Below are 23,156 nucleotides of genomic sequence, written 5' to 3'. Positions count from 1 at the left end.
TATTTAAGCAATTTATGGATTTTAATGGATTCTTTTCCACATAAATGATTTTAAAAGCCTATAAGATGAATATATACAGATGTATAAGCTATAATTTTTTCTGTTGGTGAATAGAACAAACACAAGCCTATATTTTAAAATAAAAGAGATCAATCTGGACTAACATTTATCAAGCTGCACCTAAAATAAATGGAAACAACCACTCCTTATTATTAATAGACCTGTTGACTAACTGTCCCTGAGATAAGGTATAATAATGTGACTTTATAAAAAGTCACGGTTGTGATTATTACAAAGAGAAACAATTAAGAAGGTGGAAATTGCATATACAAGTGAAGTCTGGACAGACTCAAAGAAACTACTGGGTTAATAAATAGAGTAATGCACTAGTCAATAGATTAATAATTTTAAACCTAAGAAATTATCTGTACTAGGGGGAATGCTGGATAGAATTTAAGGCAACATTTATATATTTTTAAAAAGAAATCCGTTTTAAAAGCAATTCTTTCGGTGGCAAAGATGAACCATAGCTTCCAAATTGTATTCTCTAATGTGAAGACTTGTAAATTACCTATTCTGAAGAGAACATTAACTATTTAGGTACTAGGTACTTCTGCACTTGCTCACATCATACCAGTTTTAAGAACAGCCTCAAGAGAAAGAGATGCCACAAATTAAACAATCAATGTTGCCTTTTTTTTTTTTTTTTTTTTTGGCAATTCATCACTGATCCAGCCTAACCCTAGTTAGCCTGTATACTAGGAAGTACAGATCACATAACATTGTAGAGTTTCAGGCTTGGACAGCAAAAAATATAACGTAATAGAAAATGAAAATGCTCGATTATATAATGCCCCCTTCTAGTAAATAAAGTTTTGTAAATTCCTGCAGAATTTTACCCAAGGATGAATACACTTCTCAGACGATTGTTAAACTGTTTGAATATTAATAATTTCTTATAGTCAATTTCCAACTTGTTAGGTATTAACTATATGTGATTACACTCCTCCATTGTCACCCTACTATTAATTTTTTTTTGTGGTACGCAGACCTCTCACTGTTGTGGCTTCTCCCATTGTGGAGCACAGGCTCCGTACGCGCAGGCTCAGTGGCCATGGCTCATGTGCCCAGCCGCCCTACAGCATGTGGGATCTTCCCAGACCAGGGCATGAACCCGTGTCTCCTGCATCAGCAGGCAGACCTCTCAACCACTGCGCCACCAGGGAAGCCCTCTTATTACTCTTTTTAAATAGGCTGTGTCCACATGAAATAAAGTGATTTCTAATGTGGTGGAAGCCCTTGAGAGAACCAGTAAGCTTTAGAAGAATTTGGTATAAATGCTGATGATGTAGACAGGAGAAAATCTGCATGTTGAGATTCAATTATATGATTTTTGAACGTTTCCATGATAACAAACATTGTCATTTGAAGCTGCCTATAGGGCTACTTATAATCCTCAAAGTGTAAAAGTACGTTTTAGGATTTGCTTCTCAATACTGCTGAAAAGTCAGTTTTTTTTAACGATGCCCAAATTTGACTTGAGATTTCCAACACGTCTTCTTTTTTTCACTTTTATTTGTTTTTTGGCTCTGTTGCAATGCAACGGACACAAATACTTTCAGTATATTTCCCTATTGAAACCTATCTGCCAGATTTTGTGCATAGGTAATGGTAATTAGAATACAAATGTATTCTTTTCAGGATATAGAACCATCAGGCAGCTGAAGTGTATTCTTTTGCATACCCGTGGGTTATATTGTGAAGGAACCTAGTATACCCAAGGGGAGCGGGGTGGCAAAGGACAGGTGTGTTAAAGCCAATTATGTATCATACATAAAAGTGCACATTAGCTACTTGAAAAAATTCACATTTATTTACTGTCAAACCGTGTTAAACTTTACACTGGATATTAGTGATGGGTTCATTATTAACAGGTTTACACAAAGGGATGAAAAGAAAAGCAGAATTTTGCTGAAACAATTTACATTTCACTAGAACTTTATCATAAAATAAATTAATTACTAAATATAGGCAGAAGGAATATGGAAGAGTAATATTTATGTTTAATTTTACTTTTTAAAAAAGAATAGGCACCTTTTGTTCACTAGAAAGTTTGTGAGAAGTGCCCAGTGCCCTCTTTGGCCCCTGTTCAAGAACAAACAGAGGGGTGACAAACAATCTTTTCTAGATTTCACCACATTTGTGCAAGGCATGGCATAACTGGCTTCAAAGAGTTTTTTTCCCCATAAAACACGTTCTTTTGGCCATAAGAAATTAAAATGTAAGAATAAGGACTAACTTGTCAAAGCAGAACACTGTATACAGTGGAAAATAAGTGAAAATGGGTAGAACTTACAATGACAAAGTGTAAGAAAAAACATTTGATAACATATGTGCAACCAAGAGCTTCACACAATATTTTCTCCAAACTCTAAAATTATTTTAATGACAATTATATTTCAGTTGGACACAAATGTATTTATTTTACCCTAGCAATAGAACAAAATATAATTTCTTTAGCCATTTTTGAATAGGTCATTGTACAGTTGAGGAAACATATGAAATAAGGCCTGTGGCTTGATTGCTAGTGGTTAAACATGTTTTCAATCTTTGCCTTAATGTAAAAGGTTTGCAGTTAACTGCAAACTGATGCAGAATATCTCTCCTGCTTTTCCAAGTCTTGTCAGGAACAGTAAGGTACAGTAAATTTGTCCCACAGGATTTTAAAGCCTACGTCTTGTATATAATACAATGCAGGCCTACAAAAATGGTGCAGCCATATTTACAAATTTAGTTCACAAACTGCTGCAGTAAAATGGCTGGAAAGTTTTGTCTCGCTTGTTTCACAATTTCTCTAAACAGCAGCAGAATCTTAAAATACCTGGTTGGCATCTCTTTTCTTTGTAACAAATAATTCATTTTAGTATACTCTGTGTATATACAAAGTTTTTGTATGTTATATAAAAATTCACAGAACTGCAAGGTTCAGTCATCTTTTTTACACTGGAGAACCACAGGTCAACAGAGCCATCTCTTCAAGCAGAGTTTGAGGGAGCTGTATCAGGCCATGGAGCCTGTCTTTATTTACTAACACTTGCATGGGGCCGCTGGAATTCCTTAGCTGAACTATTAAAGACTTGTCACCAGCTGCATTTGTCCTTCTCTGACATCTCCTTCTGGAATACACCCTTCTTTGTTAATGGGGATTATGTAACCATCACTATTGCCCCTGCTGATCTGGTAGCACATCTGAAGCTGATGGCCAGCTCCAAGGTTTGGCATGCTCTTATAGTAAATGTCCTCGTTCTCACTCCTCCTGGATGGAGACAGGTCTTCTTCCATGTCGGGGCTGCTCTCCTGATATGGAGAGTCTCTAAGGTTGGGCATGCTTGTGTAAAGAGAGTCTCTGTTGGGGGACTGTAGGTGGTCCTCGGCCTCAGCTGTCAGCTGGGAGACGTAGCTGTCAGTCCCCTCGGGCTTCACTTTCTTCTGGGGTTGGTACAGAAGGGAGTGAGTCCGCTGAGGAATGAGCGGTGCCTCGAGTTCTTTGTGATGGAGCTCCAGCCCTGGGTTGTCACTGTGCATTAAAGACGAAGCATCTGCCACGATAGCGTCATCTTCGCTGCTGCCCCCTCCAATCACAGGTTTGACTGGTAGTGTGAGCTCGAGGTTGTGAGCCTTGCTGCTGCCCCGCAGGTTGTTGTGCACTAATTCTGAAATGATCATCTTCTCAAAAGCGGAATCATTCAGACTTAGTCCACAGTCCACGACTTGCACGCTGTCATTATAGTCCCCCTTGCGTAGTGAGTAGCTGTTGTTAAAGTTACCATTTAGCGGTAGAGTATCCATGGCACTTGTATCCCTGGCATTGTTCAGTGAATGTCCTGAAACAGAAAAGGGAGGGGTTCGGTTACTGCCTCTGTTCCTTCCTCAAGAATCTTTACTTCTTTTGTACAAAACTTTTTAATGTCGTTCAGGACAAAGTTGTATTTGAAAGCTAACACTTGGAAAGTGCCAGGCTCTCCTGCATTCCCAACTGTAAATGGTTGCAACCCCTTAGATAACAGGAACAAGTGTGAAAGAATAATACTGTTTTCCAGGGAGGGAAGATGGTATACAGAATGTTGCTTTATCAATTTCGGGGAGACAGTAGTTATGAATTGATTTTTGGTCAAATCTCTGACACTCTTATAAAGACTTCACTCCATGCCCTTGCATAGTTAATGCAAAGCAATTCATTAGTGACATTTACGTTTTAAAGTACGAGACTATGGTTTATAAAAATAAAATTAACAGAATTTGTCCTAAACAACACTAAATTAAAAAGGAATAAGTCACATACAAAAACTGAAGGCAAATGTACAACATAAACCCACGTAACTGGCAAGCAACTCTTTAAACAACATTCTAACATTTCCTTTTTCTGGAGATGAAGTGAAAAAAAGAATGAAAAAATGGACAGACACAAAGAATTCATGTTAAACAAAGACAGCCGCCTCTCATACTGACTGGACCAGGGGCCCACAAGCACCATCCAACAACACGATAGACAGCAGGTGGAATGACTCACTTTGGACAACTCACATCATGTCTGTCTGCTCAGGCTATCTGGCCTAAGAGTAGCTGATATATAAAAGAAAGTAAAATGATTTATTGTAACATGATGAAGAATTTCTAAGCTTCTCAGCAACTTAGAGCAAGGGTTCAACAAATTAGATTACCAGCAATAGCAGCCTTTTACTTTTTCATTGAATATTTCTTATTATTTTGAGCTTTTATTTGGTACTAATACTCTCTCTAATAGCAATGGCCCCAGGCTCCTATCGGTCAAAGTTTGCCTGCAGCCCTGCAGTCTGCATCAGTCACAGTGACAGCACCGAATGAACCAGCAGAGTCTACTACTGTACGAGACTGGCCCACAGACACCATGGGCATGGAGGTTAAACGCAGAAATGTTAGGAGATTTCTTAAGTATGGGTCACAGAAATTAAACCAAGAATAAATATCAACTGTGGAATGGGAAAAGGGTGTCAGCCTTGGCTAATATATTTTTATTTCTAAAGGAATGAAAGATTGGATACGTCTGCTGAAGATATGAAAAGAGGTTCAGGAGGAAAAAAAATATGGTAACATGCTCTCTTTGAATCAGAGTTGTATTTTTCTACAGACACATAAACATGTAAACTAAGACATCACAGTGCTTCTCAGGCAGATGAAAAAAAAAGGTTTTAGAGAAAATTAAATGATCTGTACCATGGAAAGTTAGGTTATTCATTCTCAAAATCCTAGAGAAAAAAATCACTTGTCTACAGATAGGTCTGGAAAAAAAAAGAATGAAATGATGTTATTGAAATGAAACTGACCACTGTGAGGCTGCTGCATTGTATGCAAGGCTTGGAGGAGTTTAGGAAAAAAATTAATTCTTCGAAAAAATAGGAAATTTCCCTTTTTAGTGCTCACTCCACTCTTAAAGCTGCAGATTATCCTAGAAAACTCAATGTCATGACCAAAAAATACCTAATAAATGCTCAATTAATTATCATTAGCAGAAAATGAGAAAATAGGTGGGCCATATTTATTATTGACTCATGTTATTTAGAAAATTCTGATCCAACTTCTACATTTGAAAAGCTGACAATTCGATTTGTATCATGTTCCAAGGCATGTCTGACAAAATGAAGTTATGATAGTTCTTTGCATGGCTTCCTTTAGCCTCATTGACACAAATCTCCAGCTTTATAGATTTATATATGTGTCACAAACTTTAGAAGATCTACTACTAGGAAACATTTGCTGTTTTAAATTATAAGTGACACGAGGATCAGTTGCTAGCATTTGTTTCCTCTGTCGAGGTTTGATCTTGTCATTTTTCTTTTTATTGTTGTTTAATAAATATAAAAATATATACTGGGTAATCCAAAAGGTGTTTTCTATGATATACTGCAGATTTAAGCACATCTTTGGCTGGTTTTGAAGAGGCAACTTTTTCTGCCCAAGTTCAGGTAATTCACTGGAAGACTTTCCACAGCCTGTAGCAAGATTACTGTGGGAATGCAGAAATGATAAGTCAATTATTAAGCATTCTGGTTGACAGTACCTCAGGCTTTAAAGAGCAAATTATTTCAGCATTGCATGTACTTAAGTATGGACAGCATTTGCTACAGACCTCTATTACTGACAAAAGGCAGTACATATAGATGTACTGTTTGAATTTGGAAACATTTGAGTTGCAAATTGTGAACCACTTGCCCGCTGAGTCTACTTCATGACTGCTAGTTATGTTTTAATTGTGCCGGTTAAAAATCATGCTGAAAAAATTTACATTTGATAGGCAAAGTTAAGTTTTACTCCCATACTTGTCTCTCTGTAGGTTGCTAGAGGAAAGCATAAGGAAAGTAAGAAAAACAAGAGAATGAAAAGAGAAGCTGCAGTTACGTTAAAAAAGAATGTCAAGAAAAAAAAAAAAACAGAAACGAAGTTCTGTGTTTAATTTAGTGGCAAATATCAATCACAAATAAAGATTATATGCTAACTGTAATTATGCAATAACTTTCACCAAACTCTTGAAAATTCTGTTAATATTAAATATATATATATATATATTTTAAATAAATAAGCTATTAGAAAATACAGTAAAATACAGGATGGGTTAGTGACAATCTCTCCCCCTCCCCCAATAAAAAACTATAGGTATAAACTGACTAATATTAACTTTATTCTTAGTTTTTTAAGAAGAAAGAAAAACTACCATAAAGCTGCACTATACTATAGTTTGGTTACATTGATAGTGCTGGATGTAGTTTTCTATACCTAGGCATCCAAATTATTAGCTAAGTCATGCCAGAAGCAAACTCCGTCAGCAAGCTTTAGAGTCAACTGAATAGCATATTACATAGATAGGATACCTCTAAATGATATAAATCTTGAAGATGGGCTCTCAGACCATGTGATGTCAGTCCTGTAATAATATATTAAGATTTATGCCACCTGTGTCAAAAACATGGATAATTATTGGTAAATACTATCATGACTGAATTTTTACTATAATATAGTGCAGTTTTAGAAGCCTGGCGTGGGCAATACCATAATGCTTTTTAACTGAGAAATTAAGGATGTAATAGTAAGTATATGGCAACTTGAGTGTTCTAGAAAGAGGGCAAAGATCAGAGTTCTGTTTAGCAGCAAAGAAAGGTAGTTGTATTCGTAAGTATAAGCACACCTGGTGAGTTAAACACAGGAGCTGAAGGGGCATTACATACAACTGTTTCAGCGAGCAATGTGTTATAGGGGTTGTTAGTGCCGTGGGGTCGAAGAAGAGGGTTTGTTAGTAGGTAATTGCCAGTCATTCCTAAAGCAAAGAAACAGAAAAAAATACATCAGTTCTCTTATTTTAGTGTTGCAGTTGCAGTAAAGTACTTTTCGTATTCATCAAGGGTAGTGGATAAGTTGGCAATGGAAAATCTGCTGAAATTATCTGACTGTATTTGAACTACTAATTTGAAGGAGAAAGGGAAGAGGGAAGTTAAATTTCAGCAATTCACAGGTGCTTTCTAAGTCCCCCAAGTAAACACCTGCTGAGGATGACATTTACTAATTTATACAAAATCACTGTTAAACAAAAATGGCAATTAAATGCACAGAGATCAACATTATGTTTCAAGATGTTACTGCTTAATATTAAAAACCTAACCACTGAGGCCCAGAAGAGGGAATCTCAAACTTTCAGCATTTACAGGTGTGGGATTATCCCTCATGAAAACATCGGTGTTAATACCAACTCTGATACAAGCAGGAGGAAAAACAACTTTCACAAACAGGTAAAAAGTATGACACACTGCACCAAGCTTCTCTTAGTAAATGCAAGAGCACACATGCTGAGGGGAAAAAGAGACTGTGTATAATGAATTATTAGACCATTCACAAATTCTATCCAACAAGAATTCTCCTTCTGTAATCTTATTTGCCAGGTTTCAAAAATGAATCATTGAATAATTCATTTCCTTTTTGATAGTCATCTTAACAGAATTAGGTAAAACATCAGAGCAATGGAATAAACACACATTTCACTCATTCTAACTGACAAATTACAAACCTTTCAATACTTATCAAGCATGCGTTTTGCATAACTAATGTAATTTGGCTAAAAATATTTTAAAATTCAAGTTGGTTTTGATGCCATACATGTGCTTTTTTTCATTTTAAACCAGAATCTCATCAGAACAATGTCAACAATGAAAAATGTCTTTCATACTACATTGTGATAAAATATAACATATTATATTACGAATCAGTATATCAAAACTGAAATTACCTGGATAAATTACCTTTCCAAGAATATATACAATAATATATGATTTTTTCAAAATAAATTGAAATTTACTAAACTTGTACTCAGTAATATGTGTCTGTACATGTACTTGTGCCCTTATCTGGCTAAATTATTTTATTTGCCATATTATTTTAAGTTGGAATTATATTGATTATGTGATAAGTTTAAGGTTATGATTAAATAATTAAATATTATTTAATTAAATAATAACAATTCAAATATAAAAATTACTTTGTAAATTATCACGTAGTTTAATTATGTGTTTATGAAGAGTTAGTATAAATGTTTTGACATTTACTTTTTACTTTTTGAAAGAAACGTAAAAACAGAAGAATTTTACAAGAATTTTCATTGCAAAACTGGTACTGTTTAATGTGAAGTAGTTATTCTAATTATATTAATGTTTTAAGAAGAAAACTTTCATAAATGTACGTTTAGAAAGAATAAATCTGTATTCACTAGGAAACCATTTTAATCTGTGGCAAAGCACGTTCTCAGAAATTACTTTTTCCAGCCTCAGTCTGTTAACGTGGTATTTGAAATCATACTTTTTGCATTACATTATTGAATAAAAAGACTTTATATGTACTTTAATAAAAGATAAAAGATGACTCAACAGGTTTAAGAGCTTGTGATATAAACCCATTTGAGAGGAAAATTCAGCATTTTCTCTAGAATTATTGCAAATTGGCAAAAGGCACAAAATTTAAATTGTAAACTCAAATTTTCCTAGTAACTGACCTTGATTAAGTGTTGAAGTGCTATTGATGTCACCTGAGATAAAAGATGATTCAGATTGTTTTCTCACAGTGTCATTCCACATCCTTCTTATACGACTCTATTAACATAAAATAGCAAGACATATGTTATGTTAGTTTTCCCAAGCTTACCTTACATTAGACACACAAAGATGTACCCTGAACAATCTGTGCAGAATTATCTTTTGACCTTTTTTTAAAAAAAATGTGCGTTGATTCTGTTCTAGAACGAAGGAAGTCTATACTCCTCTGTTGCTTCTCTACTAAGGAGTATTTAATTTTCCAATCTTAAAAAGAGTGTTCACTTATTGTCTTTTTTTAAAGTGGAGATGGCTAGTTAGTCAACAAATGTTTACTGAATGCCTACTGAGTCCTGTGCTATGTGAGCTTAGGATATCTAATGATTATGACATACTTCTTAAAAAAGTATACCTCTCAAAAAAGGATGTTTACACCTAAAGAAACACCTTGAAGAAATACTTAGGAAGAAATTAAAACCAAAATACTAAGAAGGCAAGTATTTGCTACCTAGATCATTATAATGAGGAGACAATTAGTACATCTGAACAGAACATGTCTCAGAAGGCTTTCCATAAAGAAGGTTAATTAAAGATGCTGTCAAACTCTTTGTTACCTGTGTGCCAGAGGAATACCGAGCACTGGTTCTGGTGGTGGACGCCTTCACTGAGCTGTGAGGGCTCTCAGTTGGGAGGCTGCCGCAGCAATACGAGTGTCTGAAGCACTTGCCATATTCTTTTCGTACCTGCATTGAATAACCACAAGACCAAGGGATTAATATAAACATACTTGCTCCTCTCTCTCTAATTAAATGAGCAGATGAGACAAGAAGTCCCACTAACACTTTTCCGTGGAGATTACAAAGTCAAGTTCAATTGAAACTGGTGAAATGGTAATCAGAAAAACACCTCTGTCCACTACACTGGCTAGTAGGATCTTTAAAGGGTGATATCGTATGTAGAAATGCTTTATATACCCTGTTTTCATTATGCAAATGTTATTTATTAATACAATGGTAATATCTTAAAAGCCTTATTCTAGCTATAGCCTTAGTAAACCCAATTTTCTATTTCATGCTAAGAAAGTAAGATAAAAAATTTAGTATTTTCCTTGCTTAATTACATTTAACCACTTGTAATTCAGTCATTTAAGGTTTATATGCTTCGTGTCCTCTTAGGTAGGTCAGTACATAAACTTCTTTTACTAGATTGCATGGTGTTGCAGGTGACCTCTTTATAATGAAAGACTACTTTGGCACAAGAATAAAGGAAAAAAAGTCCTTTGATACATATGTCATTAATTAGGATGGAATGTTTTCTTCATTTTCTGATGTGTCTAGCTCTAACATTTAGTGTAGAGAGTCTAAGATGCCTTTTCACTTCATTAGCACACAAGGGAACTATTTAAGCAATTTCCATTCACATTAATGAGTTACCCAGGTAATTTCCCTTTTCCCCTGAAGTTTGGACATATGAATAGATAGAAAAGTTGTCAGGCCTAAAAGGAAGTTGAAACGTTAAAAAGTGAGGTCCAAACAACTGCTAAATAATAGTGCCCCACTTAGGTGGTCAAGAATTGGGAGGAGGGGGGAGAGTTCTGGATTCTGTGCAGCTTTGCTGGCATATAAACAGGTTTCATTGAGGCTAAGAGCCAGACTTTGAAATTTCAAGACAGAAGAAGGAGAGGCTGCATAAGAAATTATTTTTTCTAGTAGGTTACAAAAAACACTCAAAGGCTTCCCCCTCCCTGCTCCCCCCCCTACCATTTCTATGCTCAGTATCTGCCTGTAAAGGCCAAAACTTTGACACTTATTCCTTGGGAAATTAGAGAATTAAAGTCACTAATGACCTTTTAAATCTAAGTGCACTTGAATTTTCATCCTCTTAGCTTTATTTAATTATATCTATTAGAACAAATAACAATGGGGGTGAATTTTCAAAGCATTTTCTCTGCCTAAATATGCTCACTTAAGCAATTAGAACCATGATTTTAACTAAATCATCTTATATTCTTAACAATTCATCCTGACAGCACCCAATAGGACATATCCAAGACTAAGTAGAACTTGTTCAAAAGAAATGTAACACAATGACTTTAAAATGCAATTGCTAATTAAAAAGCATAGCAAAATCTCTGTAAAATTAATATACAAACTCTATGAGGAAATAATGATGACCTCATATTTTTTCTGCTAAGTTTATGCTTTGTCAAAAACATTTGACAGAAGGTATGAATATGTGATTATCTGCATGTATATAAAATGCTCATCTATGCAGAAAATATATAAAAACCAAAGTAATTACAAGGTTATACCTGTATAATGTTTAGAAAGTTAAGGTTCAGTGTTATTAAATAATACATGATACCTCACAAAAATTTCTGTACACTTAATGGCTATTAACTGCTCTGAAATCCTATATAACCAAGACAATGGCAATCAAAATGGTATTTTATCCAAATAATACCCTCCGGTGTTGGTTTTGCCTAATGCCTATTGCTGTGAATGTACATTATTATCTGTCAGCATTGCACATTCCACTGTCATTATCTCACAATTATAGCTTATCAGAACTGATGGAAGTAACACTATCATCTTGTCAGGACTGAAAACATAATAGTTTTCACTTTCACACCTCTATTTCTCTGTTCAGTTTAGTGACCAACTAGTAATAACAGAATAAAAAGACTACATTAGATATGCAGACAGGGAAAGGATGATACCTGGTGATAGGCACAGACGTTTCAAACTTAAATGGTAGCTAAGCTATTCTCTTAGGTTTAACATCTTCTTGTAATAGATTAAACTTTTTCACATTCAACTTTAATTTTTGAGTCAGTTTTGCTGACTCCACTTAACATTAAATCAGGACAAAATAATAAGATGTGAGATATGAAATTGCTGGGTTTTAAGATCTTTCAAAATTACTCAGAAGACAACACTGATATTCATTTTTCTGTATATCTTGTGCTTTTAAAATTTAGACCATTTATCCTTATACTCAATTTTGTTTTGAACCACTGCATTCCTTTTATTGAGCAAAGAACAAGATTATTTAACTTTTTATTTTTCTTGTATACCCTTTGCACAAAGCATTTTTGTAGACTCCAAAGAAGAAATCTTAACATAAGTATCTAGTTTATAATATTCCCAAACTGACATTCAAGAGATGATTGGTATTGACACATTTTACATGTGAAGCCTGAGCTTCCTGACTTTCATTACAATTAATTTATGATTAAAATATAATGCTATAATAATATTCCAGTTGTAACTTAAAATCCTCCCTATTATATATATTATTTTCAAATCAAAGAACAAGTTAAGCAGAGACTCTAAGTGTTTTCACTTACTTTCTTTTGGAGAGCACAGTGAAAGATGAAAATGAACACTCCCTGGAAAGCATTAAAGATGGTGAAGAGATAAGCCATCACAATAGTCTCCTCATTAATAAAAAGCAACCCAAATGACCAGGTTAGGCCAAGAAGACACAGAAGAGCGAAAGCGCCAAGCACCCAAGACCTGAAAAAATAAAGTGAATTTCATTAACAGGTTCAATGAGAGAACAACACACATCACACTTAAATATTAACGTATCAGTAGTAGCAGTTGACTTTATGTTCACATTCAAATTCAACAGCATTTTGGCTTTAACCTTTCATTGATTAAAGAAAGAACAATAGCATTTAGTACTGCAGTCTCCAGTGAAAACAGCAACAGCAGGTATGACCTTTTCTTACTCAGAATAAACAAGGTATGAAAACTATATTAAAATACAACGTGTAAAACATCCCCCGTGACTTTATTGTCTTTTATGTGCATTTTGGTAAAAGAAATTAAGGAGTCCTTAATTAGTTTACTCCTATGCTTTTAGTCCTGTGGTGCACTCAAGACACTGAATAATGTGACACATACAGAAAGGTTAAATGGCAGATAATCACTTAACACCTAAACCTCAGATTCTAAGAAACTAATCTTAGGTGAACCTAAGGTTTTATAACTGAAGCATGAAGAAGCCTAGCTGAAATGAGACAAAAACATGAGAACAACTTCAAAATAAAATAATTTGGGAGAGATTTCATCATGAATAGCTTAAGGAGAAAGGAACTGTAGAAAATAGGACGGAATGAGAGGATTTAAAGTCAGTGCATTCCATGTCTAACTAATGATCTTACTTGATAAATGGCTTATTATCTTCATAGCTAGAAAGCATTATAAGCAGAAAAGAGAAACAAAATTATTAGACAGAATTAAAATAGAAAGTAATAAGAAAGCATTTATATATTTTATAAAATTAGTCAAAATTAAGAAAGTCAAAATGCAGAGGCAAACAATTAAAAAATAAAGGCATATTATAGTTTAAAATATTCTAGCAAATAAGATATTCCAAAATAATTATAAAAGTTAAGGGCAATTCATGATATTGACAGATTTGTAAAAAATATAAATCATGCCATAAATTTGTTAATGTAGGGTTCTACCTTACCCAGGTAAGTCCGTATTATAGTAGCCATCACAAACACGGTAATTACTGGTGTAGATGAGAAGACAGAAAGAGGAAAAGGAAGAAAAGAGAGAGATGCTAAAGATTAGCTCTCTCTCTTACCATGCAACATGCAATGAAGCTGGCACTAACCTATCTAAACTTTATCTAATTAAAAAAAAATTACCCTTACTATAGATCTGCCATTTTTAACATTATAACCAACTTGAACAATACCTCCTCAAATTTTAAATTAACTCATATTTTAAAAAATTACTCTGAAAATGCTTTTATAAGATGACTTAATGAATCAACAGCTATCAATTTTTTGTTAATTAGATAACATTTTTCTATTGATAGGATATTGCAGTTTTTTTAACATTGAAATAAAGTAAACATTTATTTAATTATCATGAAAACAACAGACAATCTCCAAGTTAACAATAGTAACGGAGTAAATTCTCTTAGAAAAACAGGATTAGAAGTAGAAACTGCTCAGAATCCTTAATAAATCAAAAAGTCATTTAACAAAACAAACAAAATAATCATATCAGTCATGCAAACAGGAACATCATTTTGAATTGCATTTTAAATTCAAATGAAATTGCTACAGTGATATGGAATTTCCACAAAGCCACTGAAACAATTTCTTGGCTTTAGATCAAGACAGAAATTATTACCTAATTTTTGACCAATGTCTGTGACATGGTAACAGTGAGACTCAACCTTGATCAGTAAAACTTCATTCTGAATAATTTCTACAGGTGAAAGATGGTATTCATGTACTCCCTGTGGAGAATACCTTTCACTTAGTTTGTCAAGCAGTAAAATTAAAATACGAAATACTTACTTAATATTTTCCAACCTGCTAGAATCTGGTTTCAATGTGTTTGAGTGCTTCACCATTTTGCACAATGTGATCACCAGGAAGATAATATTTAGCTGTTACAACAAATAAAGAATTAGATCACTATGACAAAAAGTAAAAATTATACATTTTTGCAAATATATTTAATGGATTAATGCAGTTAAATATGAATAACACGAGTATATGGCAGACACTGATTCAATTCTAGTTTACTTATGCAATGATCAAGTTGAGTCTAAATTAAAAAATACTCTGGCTACATATGATCGATTTTTTAATAGATCATTTGACATGAAACTGAAACCTCATTAAATCAGTATCATGTGGTGATGATTAAATAAATTAGACAGCCTAAATTAGTTTCTTTAGCTAGAAGTACTCCAGGGTCTAAAAACCATCTAATGAAAACACAGAAGTGAATTCCTTAGAAGGGGCATTTACATCATGTAGCTTATAATGGAAAGATCCCTGAATTTGGGACCCTAAGAATTAGTTGAGAGTCTAGTTCTTGATTTTGACTGATTAAATGAGGAAAATTAACATTTGCATACCCTTTTTATAAGGTAATGGTGAAGATCAAATGAGATAAAATATATGAAAAATGTTAGCTGGTTATATAAAGTAAGATAAACTTTAAAATATATAAATGTATTTGCTATTTAAATGTTAAAGACCACCATTTCTTTCTTCCTGATGTCTCTATACTGTATGGAAGTAGGTAAATTCCAAAGGCTGTTTTGAGTCCCTCTAAACACTCAGTTGTACAAAGAATGTAGATGCAACAAATGCCAAATGGGGAAGATAGAACCTGACATGGAAGCACAGTCTGGCAGGTCAACTTGAGAGAACTCAGAAGATAAGAGTTGTGTTTTGACTGAGGAAAGTTAAAGGTTTGTAATTTGCATTTGCTTCTACGGAAGCCTGGCAGAATGCTGGATGGAGTGAAGGCAGCTTCCATTTTTATGCTCTAAAAATAAAACTATGCTAAATCGATCCTGGATTTTTTTGACATTTTATTTACTTCAGATTATTACTTTAAAAAAGACAAAATGAAGTTATTTTGTGAGGATTAAGTGATTTAGTGAAGGCACAAAGGGTATACTCAGAAAAGGACCTGTTTATATGTAGAGACGAAAGCAATTCCTTGGTAGTAAATAATCCACATAACTTTGTTACAGTAACGTGATTATTTTTACTGAGTCACAATACCATCTGATAAAATGATAACATTATTTTCCTCATTCATCACCACTTCTGATTTTATAATTAGGAAAAATGATGTAAGGCAATAAAGAAAATTTCCAAGTCCTTCCTAACGAGTTTAAGGAACAGAGCAAAGGCTTTAAGCCGCGTATCAGTCATTTTGTCTACTGTGCCTTGTTATTTGTCTTAGATGTAGAATTTCCTCTTAAGGACTAAAATAGGCATAATTTGCAAGTGCTGGCAGACAGCATTCCATTAATTACTTGAGGACAAAAGAAGCTCTTTGCTTAAAAAAGTACTTAAAAATTAATTTCTTAAAATACTTGTCTAGAGAAAAAGTAAATAAATTGGTAAAAAAAATGTCTAGCTTTATATTCTGAAGATTATAAAGTCCAGTTGGTCATCCATAAATAAAGGCTTACATTTTCAGGAATATTACAATATGATTCATTTCATTCAACAAATATTTATTGACCTTACTGCTCCACACAAGAATGTGCTTATTGTATAGGGGTAAGACACAAGTTTTTGCCTTTGAGAAATTAGGGAGATCTTTCTGATAGTACAATGAATACTTAATTTGATTTTAAAGAAGCATGGTACAGTTTATCTCTAATTTTTTTAAAGTAGTGCTTTTACTTTTTATTTTATATAACAGTAAGCCTTAACTAGGACAATTTAAGAATGGTTAAAAACAAATACTCCAAATAATCATAAAAACAAACCAAGCAACCAAAACCCATATAAGGAAACAAAGTAGTTACAACACTTATGTAAGAATGGCTGCCCTAACAGATTCAGAATCAAAATCTTTTAAACCTCCTAACCCTTCTTTTTGAATGTCCTGATAAAACTGTTTATTTCTTTTATTACAAACTTCCAGACCTAGGGTTGCCCTCTACCCCAACACCTTTTGTTAAATAATTTTCTGAAGTACAAAAGGGCCACAATTTGGAGCTCATTATTTTCTAAGCATATTACTTATCCCCTCAGGAATAAAATAATAGTAGTGGTAGGAGTACATTCAAGGAAAGAAAAAAAGTTATTACCCACCACAATGTCTAAACCACAAGGAAAATAAAGAATGTGAATGTGAATGTAAAAAAATGTGGATGTATCAAGTATTATGCTATAAAAAGAAAATGAGTACAAAATGTGAACTTGTGGGGGTTACATCCATCCAAACAGATTTTTCAATGAAGAAAAACCAGCCCCCACAAAAAAAAAAATCAGTTATTTAAGAACTAGCTTATTTTCCAATAAAATTGAAATGAAAATGAAGTGTACCTACGTAAAAATAGAATTAAAGCTTAAATATGATACAAAGACATTTGTTTCTTGTTAAGACAGAACTAACCAACTTGAAAATGCCACAAAAAACATATTTCATTTAATCCTTAAAAAACAGACTGTTAGATGCATCTCTCCTCACCCTACTGAAGTTTTTAATGTTATATATGTGTTCAGTGTTTCTTCCTAGCTACAAAGATAATACAGTCACAAGATATAAAGCTCAGAAAATTACAGGAAAAAAAATACCCCACCCACAACATATAATCCTATCTCCAGAGGTAGTAGGTAGCACTTGGATAACCATTTTACAAATCTGTGATGTTAATTATCTTGCCAAAGACTACTTAGCTACTGTAATGTCAATGCTGAGATTCAATATACTGTCTTCTGGCTCCATGGCCCAGTCTTGTGAACAAAATTAACCAGTTTATTCTGGTTGAGAAAATTAGCAGTCTTCTAACAAACAAAAGATATACTAGTTTTGTATTTTTTAAAAAAAGGTTCCACTTCTATAAAGAGTAATCTAATTTACCACTCAGTCAGAGATGACCAATGAGTTGAAGATATAATATTAAATTAATTAATACATAGAACACACTATCAAAGAAATCCTAAATGACATACAAAGGTGTGCTCTTCAAATGATTTCCACTTGATGGGCTTGCCATGACAACCAATTCTCCATTTCCTTTGTGAAACACTACCATCCCATAATCAGCAAATAGCTAAAACGTCCACACACTTCTATTCCCACTAGCCAAATTGTACTTTGAACAGTTATTTGCGTTTTCTTAATCCTGTCTGTGCTAGTTATATTCATACACAGCTTAATATCACACAAACCCATAAAACCCGAGTGGGGAAAGAAAGCTATTGTTTCTAGCATATTTAAAATCAAATGTTTCAAGAAGATGTTTTAAAAGTGAGTCTCTTTAAAAACAACTTAAAATCCTAGAAAAATAATCATAAAACCACAGAAGGACTCTTGCAGTCAGACTGTTTCACAAGTGTCTGTGAATTCTCCAATTTACAGAAACTGAAAATAAAATTTTAGCCAACGCACTAATGGTTAAGTTGCCAAGAAATTTAGTTAAATCCAACACTAATTTAGTCTTTGAAATACAACGACGATATATAATTACTGAGGCAATGGTATCTTTAATAGGAGAAAATAACATCATTGTCAGACAAAGTAATTACGAAAAAAGGTATGCAAGACATTGTGAATCACAGCGTAACAGCAAAAACTGCTAAGCGTGAGATATTTTTCTTTTCCTCAACTCCACATTAAAAAATTTTACTAATACAAATTATTTACCAAAAAAATGTCTATTATTTAGGCACTGAACATTTTAATACATTGCCACCAAAATATATGTGAGTGAAATATTTTCTGGAATTAAATAGAACACTTACTGAAGTGTTAACAAATTCTTTAAACTGTGGTTTTAAAGCTCTCTGATTTTCTCCAGTGTCTAAAAATGTAAATGCTAATTTTTAGTTTCATGGATAAATACTGTTCCTATGATCTTTTTCAGGAGGCAATATACTCTAATAAGAGTTATAATTTTGCATAATAAAACATTTCAATAGATTTTCTTCTTTTCTCTTCTCTTGTTCTCTTAAAATGTAACTATGGGAATCAGAACAAGAAATAGAGGGGGCAGAAAAAAATCTTTGATAAAATCTATTGTCCAAAATAGTCACTTGAAGACTGAAAACCTTAGTTTCAAATGACGTACTGAGTTCTTTCTTCTTATCATTTTCCCTATGACATAAATGGGTCTTTCTAGCCATATACTTCTGTTAAACAGAGTATTTTGGGATAGGTTGAAAGGTGCTATGCATCAATGAGAAATGAAAAAGATGGAGTTACAGCTATGTACATAAAGATTGTCTACAGCTGGTATACATGTCATTAATCATTCGTGTAGAAGCCTCTAGTAAGTACAAGTTAACAGGATTGTGTTACATGTTGTATGTCAACTCACCAGTCTAAATGCCCACACTGAAGATTAAGTTTGAAGATGAGGCAACTCATCCAGGAATTAATCAGATTTTAACTCGGCTCTGTGTGTGCGTGTGTGTGTGTGTGTGTGTACAGGTAAATAGGTAGATGGGTACCTCTTAATAGAATTCTATGTGAAAGTGTGAGACCAAATTAAAAAGAAAAGAATTCTCCTATTCAGCTATAAGGAGTTAAATCACTAAATGGGGCATTCTTTCTCTTTCAATAACAAATAATACTCTTCTATCTATCCCCAAAAATAATTTCATAAATTACTGTTTAAATAATCTGTCATGTAATTTGCTGATAAAATTCATCACTACTTGATGATACGGCTTAGCTAATCCTCACCCATATTGATGAACATGAAAATACAAAGAGTTTAAAGAAAGAAAATGGTACCATAGATTATAGGAGTGCACAGTTTGTTTTATAGTTATCGACCTGCTCAATTGAATCATATCCATTTGAGCTTAGCAGCTTAAAATTCATTCCAAAGCTTGCCGTCCTGACATGGATATGATAAGACACAAGAACAGAAACACCACTCTGAAGTAACCTAGCTGAACTGCACATGTTCTGACCCTTTTTGTCCTCCCTAGAGCTTTTGCTACCTGGCAAATGCAACTCTAAAACTGCACTTGTATCTCCAGATCTTTGCTGTTAGCCAAGCAGAAACCTATTTCTCCCTGGGACTAGCAGCCAGAGAGGTGTTCTCTGAGGAAGACTTCTAAGTGAGTGTGTGAGCTGAACTCTTACTGAACTGAATTAATTATTAACGATGCAGATGGAGCTGTCCAAATGATAAGAACAGCTCCTGACGTGTCATGATCCAAGCTTTCATTAAACCATTTCAGGCATACTAATGGTTTCCCACTGCTCATTACTTACAAGCACTTTTCTCATGGATATAATAACTCTAGCGCCTGTAGGCAAGATATTCTATAGAAATACAGAAGTAGGAAGTTTTATGTTCCATAACATGTTTTTTTCCTTCATTGAAAATTATTAAAAATGTACACTTATTTAATACTATTAAGTTATGTAATTTCAATTCAGAAAAGCTGGAAATGCAAAACTATGCTTTCTAGGAATATCAATAGGTACTTTTTGTTATTCCTTAAAAGGACAGTATACAATATAATTTATATCGTATAAATTTTTAAACTGTGTCTGAACTGACTTTTAAATGACCTATATCACCATAAGGATATATACAGGTAAATATATTAATACTCAACAAACATGTGCTGTACAATCACATATCTCACTTTAGGTTACATTTGAGATGACGTTTTACACTTCAATACCACTCTGTCTTTCTGTGTTGGGACGATTAGAGGGCAAAGCAATTGCAGGAGAAGAATTACTCCCAGGATCTGTACTGTGATTGCTACCTGCTGTTTTGTTTTGTTTTTAAGTTGGGAACACCAAAGCCCTTCACATTTCAACGTAAATGACTTGGTAAAGGATAATAATGACAAGACTAAAAAACAATGGTAGGCTCTCACTATAAAAGGGCAATACAATAAAATGTCCTTTACCTCTTTTCTTACTGGAAGCTGAGTATATACGAACATTAACTCCTTTCGCCCAGTGAAATGTTTTTTAATACTCTAAAGACAGTATTTATCTTCAGAGATAGAAAATAAACAAAACTGCAGTAGGACAGAAGTATAGATCAAATATCCCTAAAATGATTTTTACAATTTTCAAAGTATCAGTATGTTCGGCCAAGGGGTCAGGGAGAAAAAAAAAGCTTGAGTTTTTAAGGATCATACCCCTTTCATATCAGCTGTTTGTCATTTAATTCAAGATAGGCTTAGGCTGTGTTAGCATAAGCAAAGAACAAAAAATTGGGACAATCATCTGGATTGAATAATTCTGATGAGAAATCAGCTTTCCTAAGAACACTTGAGAGTGCTTTTTACTGGTTCGATTCATACAGGCATTCATCTCAAATTTTCATTTTGCTTTCATAAGTAATTGTATAAAAGAATTCATTTTAGTGACAAAAGTAGTTTTAAGTTTCCTTGAACTACTAAATTTTTTTCTTAATTTTACTGATGTACTAGTAGCTATAATTGTAATACTATTAACAGTAGAAATATCTTAATAAGCTTACTTGTGTCACCTTTTTTAAAGAAAAAATCTTAACAGGAATAAACAGTTATAGGCAATATATAAACTTGATTGTTTCATTTTCAATCTTCTAATGGTCAATAACACTTATTTGTAACAGCATGATGCTAAAACCGAGAAGTTTTAAATCCAAATATTTTAGCTTTTTAAAAAAATTTCAACTATATTTGACTACTGATAATTTAAGTTAAAAAATACCTTAATGTCATTATACTTAAGTTGTATCAGGTTTATTTTAAAATAAAATTTCTTAGAAACCAATATTATTATTTGGTATTTTAAGTCTTAGAAAAGTAATTTTATTTCTAATGAGTTTAAAATTTATTTAATATTTATTTATTACGCTAAGCTTAAAAAAACCTTTTTTATGCCCTAAAAAGAATTTAGGGTGTGGACATTTATTTAAAAGTACTAAATTACTGTGTGGAAATGAAGATAATAAATATTAAGCTAATGTTCTTTTACTTCCATAAAACATTCAATTCATAAATGCTACACAGGCTTGGTGCAGAGCTAATACTATAGATTTTAAAGATGTAACTTCGTGAACTAAATCTCTTAACAAAAAATTCCACTACTCAAAACCAAAATATACTATACATATCAGTTATTCCTTTCTAATTATCAAACTACTTTAAAATCATACAATCTTAACATAAAGATTAATACCTGACATTTTTGCAAATTAAATTACAAATGGGGAAAAGTATTTCTTAAAGGAAAGAGTGTTTTTAAAAATAGTACTAATTAGCAAGTGTATAAACTCAATAATGATATCGAATGTAAAATATACTACATAATTTTATTCTGTAAGCTAGACATGCTTATAAATCTTTGAATGCACAGATAAATTAACAGTAAAACAAATTATCCCTGTTTCAATTGTACTGCTAAAGCAGCAAGCTAAAAATGAAGGAAAAATAGAGTCTGCTTACCAGAATAATGAAGGTAACAGGTCCAATGAAACTCCATATGAAATAGTTATCAACATGAAGCCAGCAACTATTATGAAAAGAAAAGAATATTAAGTATCTTCAATGGATGCTCAATATCACAAGTAGAGCAAAATTTTAAAAATCTAACAAGCAAAAGTATCTTTACACTTACCTTTGAAAATTAATTTATCATGGGCAAGAACAATTTGAATAATTCTACTGTTCTTCACTTTAGGTTTTAAATTTGATAAAGACATACATAATTATGCTTATATGGGGAAAACAATAACCCCCCACCCCAATCCTGATGGTTAAGACCTCTGACTTTACTAAGAAAAACACGAAACTTGGTATTCCAAATTGTCTCATTTTTAAAAAGTTCTTATCTTCAAAATTTGCCTTTAGATCTGTATCTGAGCTAAAATGTTTAACCCTATGGAACATAAGAGATTAAAAAAATAAGTGGTCAGGGCTTCCCTGGTGGCACAGTGGTTGAGAGTCCGCCTGCCGATGCAGGCGACACGGGTTCGTGCCCCGGTCCGGGAAGATCCCACATGCCGCGGAGAGGCTGGGCCTGAGAGCCGTGGCCGCTGGGCCTGCACGTCTGGAGCCTGTGCTCCGCGGCGGGAGATGCCACAGCAGTGAGAGGCCCATGTACCGCAAAAAAAAAAAAAAAAAAAGAAGTGGTCAGGTGTAATGTTTGTTGCAAAACAGTATAGCACAAATATAACACCTCAACTGGGAATGGATGAATACTAGAAAAAAAATCAAAGCATAGAATTCATACTGTATTAGAGTAAATGATGCATAAACTTATTAAGACAGATTTTACTTAGTGGTTCATTTTTCATATAACATCAAATCCCCAATGAATTTCTTTTATTTGTCTTTCATCATCTGTGTAGTCAAAAAGCTTTCTTTAGTCCAAAGAATCTTTATATAACTAATTTTATCAAAGGAAAAAATAAACAGAATTGGAAAGCAAATTCATGCCTCTAGCAAATAAAATCCTTAGAAACATGGTCTACCTTCTGTCACTTTCCATAAATATATTTTTTTATAAATGAATGACAGTGACTTATTTTAATCCTTTCAAACTGCCTGATAAAATATTATCAAAG

At 33.3% G+C, this 23,156-nt stretch overlaps 1 protein-coding gene across 8 annotated transcripts in view; it reads right to left on the bottom strand.

The window, feature by feature from the left end:
* Window positions 1-3,129: 3,129 nt before the first annotated feature.
* ADGRL2 (adhesion G protein-coupled receptor L2) overlaps window positions 3,130-23,156 on the bottom strand; it is a 143,781-nt gene continuing 123,754 nt past the window's right edge. For 2 of the 8 annotated variants that reach the window (XM_065898173.1, XM_065898174.1), the window contains 6 exons: window positions 22,036-22,102; window positions 14,437-14,528; window positions 12,457-12,625; window positions 9,722-9,850; window positions 9,071-9,167; window positions 3,130-3,884 (listed from right to left, as the gene is read on the bottom strand). In XM_065898173.1, coding sequence (XP_065754245.1) covers window positions 3,130-3,884; window positions 9,071-9,167; window positions 9,722-9,850; window positions 12,457-12,625; window positions 14,437-14,528; window positions 22,036-22,102 — 1,309 coding nt within the window. Of the gene's footprint in view, window positions 3,885-4,585; window positions 4,624-6,356; window positions 6,375-6,905; window positions 6,988-7,219; window positions 7,349-9,070; window positions 9,168-9,721; window positions 9,851-12,456; window positions 12,626-13,589; window positions 13,635-14,436; window positions 14,529-22,035; window positions 22,103-23,156 lie in introns of those variants that run through there. The other 6 variants (XM_065898171.1, XM_065898175.1, XM_065898172.1 and 3 more) reach the window with 6 other exon arrangements.

Source organism: Phocoena phocoena, chromosome 1 (genome assembly GCF_963924675.1).
Source record: "Phocoena phocoena chromosome 1, mPhoPho1.1, whole genome shotgun sequence".
Lineage (NCBI taxonomy): Eukaryota > Metazoa > Chordata > Mammalia > Artiodactyla > Phocoenidae > Phocoena > Phocoena phocoena.
Note: the sequence above shows the minus strand (reverse complement) of the source record. Positions and strands in the feature narration are given on the sequence as shown.